This window comes from Elephas maximus, chromosome 3, assembly GCF_024166365.1.
Source record: "Elephas maximus indicus isolate mEleMax1 chromosome 3, mEleMax1 primary haplotype, whole genome shotgun sequence".
Lineage (NCBI taxonomy): Eukaryota > Metazoa > Chordata > Mammalia > Proboscidea > Elephantidae > Elephas > Elephas maximus.
In genome coordinates, this window is record NC_064821.1 from 190,275,031 (window position 1) to 190,282,775 (window position 7,745).

A 7,745-nucleotide genomic window follows, 5' to 3' on the forward strand; every position below is an offset into this window, starting at 1 on the left:
GACTAAGGCTATTATGGTAGGAAAAGCCAAATGGAAGCCATTAGAACTACCCTTACCTAAGAAAATAGGAAGCCAAAAGCAGTACCATATTCATGAAGGGATTGCAGACATTACTGCCACTATCAAGGACTTCAAGGATGCACAGGTGGTGATTCTTACCAATTTCCTATTCAACTAACCTATTTGGCCTGTGCAAAAAATAGATGGATCTTGGAAAAGAAGAGTGCATCATCATAAACTTAACCAGGTTGTGACCATAATTGCAACTGCTGTTTCAGATGTGGTTTCATTGCTTGAGCAAATGAATACATTTCCTGGTACCTTGTATGCAGTTAGTGATCTGGCCAATGCATTTTTCTCAATTCTGGTTGATGAGTGCACACCAGAAGCAGTTTGACTTCAGCTAGTAAGGCCAGCAGTACATCTTCACTGTCCTGGATCAGAGGTAGATCAACTCCCCAGCCCTATGCCATAATTGAATCCGCAGGGAACTTGATCACCTTTATTTTCCACAAGATGTCACACTGTTCCATTAAATTGATGAGATTATGCTGATTGGACCTAGTAAAGAAGCAGTGTCAATGACTCTGGACTTATAGGTAAAACAGTTGAGTGCTAGAAGGTGGGAATTAATTCAACAAAAATTTAGGCACCTTCCACCTCTGCGAAATATCTAGGGGTCTTGTGGTGTGGGGCATGTTGAGACCTTTCTTCTAAAATGGAAATAAGTTCTTGCATCTGGCACCTCCCACAACTAAAAAGGATGCACAACGACTTGTGAATCTCTTTGCATTTTGGAGGCAACATATCCCTTAGCTAGGTGTGTTACTCTGGCCTATGTATCAAGTGACTTGAAAACTGTTAGTTTGAATTTGGGCCCAGGACAACAGAAGGATCTTCAACAGCTTCAGGCACCTCTGCAAGCTGCTCTGCCACTTGGGCCATATAATCCAGTTGATCCAATGGTATTTGAAATATCAGTGGCAGATAGAGATGTTGTTTGGAGTCTTTGACAAGCCACTATTGGTGAATCACAGTGTAAACCCTTAGGATGTTAGAGCAAAACCCTGTCACCCTCTGAAGATAACTACTCTCCTTTTCGAAACAGCTTTTGGCTTCTTACTGAGCCTTAGTAGAGACTGAACGCTTAACCGTGCTTGGCCATAGACCACCAAGTAACCATGTGGCCTGAGGTGCCCATCAGGAACTGAGTGTTGTCTGACTGACAGAACCATAAAGTCAGACGTGCACAGCAGCACTCCGTCATTAAACGGAAGTGTTATATATGAGACTGGGCCCAAGCAGAGCCCGAAGGTACAAGTAAGTTGAATGAGGAAGTGGCCCAAATGCCTAGGGTCTCAACTCCTGTCACATTACCTACCCTCTCACAGTATGCAACTAAGCCCTCATGGAGAGTTCCTTACGACCAGGTGACAGAGGAACAGAACAATCATGCCTGGATTACAGATGGTTCTGCACGATATGCAGGCACCACCCAAAAAGGGACAGTGACAGCACTATAGGCCCTTTCTTCCTGAAGGTCAGTGGTGAAGGACAATTCTCCCAATGGGCAGAACATCAAGCAGTGCACCAGGCACTTCATTTTGTTTGGAAGAGAAATGGCCAGATGTGTTATTCTGTACTGATTCACAAACTGTGGCCAGTGGTTTGGCTCATCAGTCAGGGACTTGGGAGGAACTTGATTGGAAAGTAGGAGATAAGGAGGTACAGGGAAGAAGTATGTGGATAAACCTCTCCGAATGGACCGAAGAAGAGAATATATTTTTTTCCGATGTGAATGTTCAGCCCCTACTGCTACGTGAGCCAGGAGAAGTATCCAACCTGACACCTGACCCACAGGCTGGGGTCTTGCCAGCCTCCTACAGTGACGTGAGCCATTTCCTTGAGATAAATCTCTCTCTCTCTTTTTGTCTCTCTCTCTGTCTCCTTGCTAGCCCCGTGGTTAAGAGCTACGGCAGCTAGCCAAAAGGCCGGCAGGTCAAATCCACCAGCCATTCCTTGGAAATACTATTGGAAAGTTCTATTCCATCCTATAGGGCCACTATGACTTGGAATCAACTCAACAGCAACAGGTTTACTTCTCTAGAGAACCCAGCCTAAGACACCATCCAGGTTCCAATGCCTACCTTTGCAAGAATCCATTTTCGTGATTCTATGGATGATCCCAACAGCTCTTTGGACTCTTGATTACCCTGAAGCAGGGTTCTGACCTACCAGGGTTTATAAATATTCTGACAGGTGCCAGAGCCACTTTGCAGTCTGCCATTATCAGTAGGGCAGAAGAACTTGGGGGTTCAATTCAATCAATTTTCAGAGGAGTTTTGTGTCAACAAATGTTTATAAACACATACTCTGTGCCAGGTATACTGCCAGGTGTTGAGGATTCAGGGGTGCAAACAGTCTCTGCCCTCTACAAACTCATATTATACAAGAGATCAGATAAATGAAGTAGGTGTTGTGGATGCTAGAAAGAAAAATCAGCATAACATACAATAGAGACAGAAAAGGGAATTTATCACATCCTTGGTGTCACCTCTGAGTACAATCACTACCGAGAAGATGGCACTTAAACTCAGAATTAAGACAAGATGTTCCAAGGCAGGCAAGACTAAGAAAGAAGTTTCAGGCAGAGGAAACAGAGACAGCAAATGTAGTGATAGCAGGAAACAACATCGAGTGTTGTGGGGATTTGCAAGTACTTGGATCTATACCCAGAGCATAACTGTTAGGAGGAGTTTAGAGAAAAATGCAGTCAAGTAGGCAGGCAGAAGACCAACTTCAGGGTCATGGCACAAAAATAATCAACAAGGGTCAACACCCTGGGTAGCAGAAGAGAGGAGGCAAAAGTTGAGAATGATTCTAGACTGGGATGTTGCAAGACAGGTGTGTGTAAAGACAAGATAAAAACCAAGTTGAATCGTGGTGGTGAATCATGTAGGGTAGGCTGAAGGAAGGAGGTTACACCAGCCAAGGTTGACAGGAAAAGAGAAGAAGAAGAGGCTTAGCGACCCAAGCTTCTGATTAGTTTGAAAAGTAGGGGAAATGAAAGCAAGGGAGAGAAGGAGCAGCAAGGCTAAGCAGAGGTAGGTGGAAAGGAGAATATCAGAAAGGAGTACTGCCAAATTCTGACAAAGCCCAGAGTGGAAGGGGACCCCAAGTAAAGAGGAGGAACTGGTGAGGAGGGACTTGTTAGTTAATTAGTAAAGGATTATTATCTTCTCCCAAGCATATCCCGTGGGTGGGATAGAAAAGGAAACAGCAGGTCAGGTTGAAAGATGGGTGTGACCAGTAGGTTAATAGGCAACTGTAACCAAGCAGATAGGAGTGAAGGACCGCGATGGAATGAACCTCAAGGAGGAGGTGTAGGGGACATGGCCTGGAAGTGATACTGGGGATGGAAGTGATTACTGACCCCTCCTGCCTCCTGTCTCTTTCAGGCTTGAGTAAGTTGAGAATGAGCAGCCCCCTGCCTTCCCAGGGAAGAAGCCACAAGGGGATTGGTGTCCTCCAGAGAGCCAGGGCTGGGAAGGCAGCCCCTGTGCCATGTTGGTTTCTGAGTCCTAAGTGCCCAGCAGTGTGTGACCCCAAGTAGAGGATCCCACACTGGGAGTTTGTTTCTCCCTCTCCACTTTATCTGGCCAAAATGTTAGTTTATTTTTCAAGTATCACACTGAAAGAAGACTCCTCCAGCACCCATAAGGGAACACATAACTACTGTGGACCTTAACGAGCCCTATTCTTTCACCTGCTTCCTCTGGGACTTCCTCACTGGACAACAAGCTCTTCAGATCTGCACTTCTGTCTCCACAGTGCCCATGTCTCACACTGCAGTGAGGAGAGACACCTCAGAGCAGAAGCTCCCTCTCATTCACACACACACATGCATAAACACACACAAACGCACACACACATACTGCAGGTTAACACATCACATACAAGCCGAAAAAAATCATATCCATAGACTTCTGCAGGCAGAGCTGGTTCTCAGGACCCTGCTGTCTCTCCCCATTCATGACAATGACCCATAAAGGACATGCCCAGTGGCCCTCAGGGTCACGGAAAGGCATGACTTTGGTCGAGGATGTACTTTTGACTTCAGAGGAGAGATCCAACTCCTCTATGGTCCTTAGAAGCAACTGCAGTGAAGGGCTAGGAAATAAAGCATCTGCTCCTCCTCCCTGTTCTTTCCTAAACAGCCAGGTGCGTGATGGATACCTCAGTGCCACCCCAGAGATGCCCCAGCCCCTACACACTTACGCACATACAGGCACCACTTGGGAGACAAAGAGACATGCCAGGATCCCAGCTCTATCCCAGGAGAAAAAAGAGCATGTGCCATACTAGCAGGGCCCTCCTGTGATACCAGCAGTTGGGCTACATTGGGGCCCTGAGGAGCAGAAGTGGGCCTGGGATAAGACCAGGAAGTCATCTCTGCACTAAATGTCAACTTTAGTGTCAACACTAAATGTTGACCACCCCCCCTTTTGGAGAGTCTACAAAGCCGAGAGTCAGTATTTGTCCATTTGTCCACTAATACCACCAAAAGAGAAGGAAGGAGTAATGCAAGTATCAGGTGCAAGGAGATATTTATTGTTTTGGGGGTCTCTGCAGGCCTCTAGGCTGGACTGGCCTGGAATCACTGGCATCCCCCGGAACAGGGCGGGGCACCATGGCTCTGTTTGTGGTAGTCAGTGGCTATGTCTCCCACTACAGAGAGAAACTCGGAAAAGTCAATCTTCTTATCCTTATTCTTGTCTTTTTTCTCAAAGACATTGCATAAGTAATCTTTGCCCCTTCTTTCCTGTGGGGTAAAAACACATACAAACAAACATAAATACATTATCCAGGGAGAAGAGGAGAACAGAGACAGAAGAAGAGACAACACCTAGGGCTGAACCAAAGGTGTGGTTGGTCAGGTGATGCTATGGAGATGGACAGATGGGGTTAAGCAAAGTCAAGCCCTGACTCATCACTGGAGATTTCTGGTCAAAAATAGCAACTTCAATGGGGAGTACACTGTTAAATGACAAGGGGACTCAGGCTCATCCACCACCTCCCCTTCAGGTGCACTGTCTTCATTCTTCCCCCACGGGACCATTACAGCCCAGCCAGTTACTCTCCTCATTCTCTAATGCTCTTCACACTTAAATTCTTTCCCATCAAAGCCTATTGGTTTGGCCCCATTCATTCTGTTCCTTAGTCTCAATCTGTGCTAATGATTCCTTCTAACAGTTAGATGAAATTAAGACTATGAATGTGCTTTGCCCATGCAAAAGATGGTGGCCATGACTTTGGGTTCATGATTCCCACCGTGTTACCTCTCCTTCCACGGGCAGTGGGAGTTCAGTGGTAGAATTCCCCCAGTGGTAGAATTCCCACCTTCCAAACAGGAGGCCCGAGTTCAATTCCTCGCCAAAGTACCTTGGTGCACAGCCACCACTCACCTGCCAGTGGAGGCTTGCATGTTGCTATGATGCTGAAAAGCACCTAACAATAACCCCTTCTCTCAGAAAAATGTGAAGAAGAGCCTTTAAGAGGCAACCTTTTAACCCAAGGCAACCAGACCCTTGGGGGGACTCTCAGTGACCAGTGGGAGGGCACATGCTTTAGTCTAGTCACTGGTTTTCAAATCATAACACTTTCTTGAGTCTCTAATATGTCCACGACTTTTTCTCTTTTTCAAAGCATTTTCACATAAATCATTTCATTTCAACAACGCCAACATAGGAAATTAAGTTCTTTTATCTCCTTTTGAAGATGAGAAAACTAAGGATCACATTGTGGGTGATTTGTCCAGATTCACACAGCAACAGAGCCCCAGTGGCAGGACAGGTACCCAGGAGAAAAAAGAGAATGACTCTTTGTTCTGAGCTCCTAGAATCTTCCATTCTGCCTCCACATGGGACTGGACCTGCCTCGGGTTAAATGTAGAGGTAAAATGAGGAGAGTAGAGGTGTGGAGAGTTATCCAGGGAAGGGCCAGACTCCAGAGCAGCCAATCATAAACAGTGTATCCACATAGCAGTGGGGTCCACGTATATGCCAAAGCCCATGGACCCCATCCATCCACCGTATCCCCTCCCTCTACACATAACACAGCCTCTTCCTGCCCCAGACGAGCCAGACCCCTACTCACACAGTCATTGAGGAAGTTGGGGAAGTTCTCCTTCAGTAGCTTCAGCAGGTTTTCCCTGTTGATCTTATCGTCATACCCGGTGTATCGATGAAATAGTTCAACCAAGCTCAGGACCAAATTCTCAGATGAAGTGGGGCATATCTTGACTTTCTCAGCTGCAATGTTGCTCATCTTGCCTTTTATTCCAAGACAAGAGTCTACAGAAAAGAAATCAATGAGAATGACCTGGGTGGAAGAGAGTTTGAAGGACAAGGACAAGGAGTGAGTGAGGGCTGAGCTCAAAAGGAACCTGTCTTTCTCAAATGGTGAGGTAAACTGGTCTCAGGGAGGGGAGAGTGGAACCAAGTCTTGGGTCTTGAGACCATTCCTGGGGGAGTCTGGGATGAGTGGGAGTGGAACAGTGGAGATGAAGGCTGTGTTAGTCAGGGGCAGAGGCTGAGTTGCTGGCGGTGGGTATGCAACTTCTTCTGGCTCATCCGGTTGGAAGCGAGATCACAAAGGGAAACATGAAATCCCAAGGCAAGACATTCCCATCAAGCATAGCGTTTTGTCTACCCCACTCTCCCCACTTCCACCTAGGAAATCACCAAGGACCGCCAGCTGAGCAATCAGGTCTAGAATCCTGGGTTTCTGGATATCTGACACAGCGGTAGACCTCCCACCTTCCAAACAGGACGACCAAGTTGAATTCCGCACCAATGTACCTCGCTGACAACCACCACCGATTCTGACCCCTCCACCCTCCAAGATCTTCCCAGAAGTTATTTTGGAAGACCTTGTGCCCAAAAAGCACACCGAAACCAGGGAATAAAGAAAACCAAGGGCTACAGGAGGAACATATTTTTTACCTGACAGTTCTCAGAAAAGCACCTAATACTGAGAAAAGAGGAATAACAGGATCATCTAGCCCAGCCAGCCCCCCAATGAGACCGGTGGAGAAGAAGGGATATGGGATTTGCCAGGAAAACCACAAGGTCCCACTCTATTAGTTGCAGAACCCACGCATACTGACTCCCAGGCCAGGTTAGCATTCCCCCACAGCTGCAGGCAGCAGACCAAGTGGGCACCAGGCATGACTCCTAGGAAAGAATAGAGACAGGTACAGACTTACTGGATCTGAGGAAGATCACGGAGGAGAGAATTAGTGAGATTGTGCATCTAGGCACAAAGCAGGCCCTTTATACAGCTCAGCCTGGGATCTTCCCAGAGGCTGGGTGCCCTGTGGCAGTCTTCATTAGTTTCTCCAAACATTGCACCACTTTGGGTGGGGAGACACACCGAAGAAGCTATACTCAAAACTTCCTTCTAGATATGTTGGGTCTCCAGTGCCTATCATTATCAGGGCACATCACCACAATTCTGCCCAGACTAGGCTCCTGGCCAGTGGGAGGAGGTCCCATGCAAGAGAGGTGTGGACAGAGTTGAGTACATTGCCATATCTCAAGGATGATGGAATCTAGGGATCTTGGAGGAAAGAAACACCTATTTGTTCATTCAGTCATTCCACAACATTTTATCAATGGCTAGTAATAACTGCCTCCTTTACCAAGCACAGTAAAGAGCCATGCAGTGTGTTACCATTTTATGTA

The 7,745-nt window shown here is 46.7% G+C and overlaps 1 protein-coding gene across 1 annotated transcript; it reads right to left on the bottom strand.

Annotated features, from left to right (window-relative positions):
- Positions 1-4,657: 4,657 nt before the first annotated feature.
- On the bottom strand, positions 4,658-6,327 carry LOC126071469 (protein S100-A7-like). Its single transcript, XM_049875662.1, has 2 exons — positions 6,157-6,327; positions 4,658-4,822 (listed from the first exon to the last, which is right to left on the bottom strand). Exons 1-2 carry the CDS (start codon positions 6,325-6,327, stop codon positions 4,658-4,660), a joined length of 336 nt encoding a protein of 111 aa, XP_049731619.1.
- Between the last annotated feature and the right edge of the window lie 1,418 nt (positions 6,328-7,745).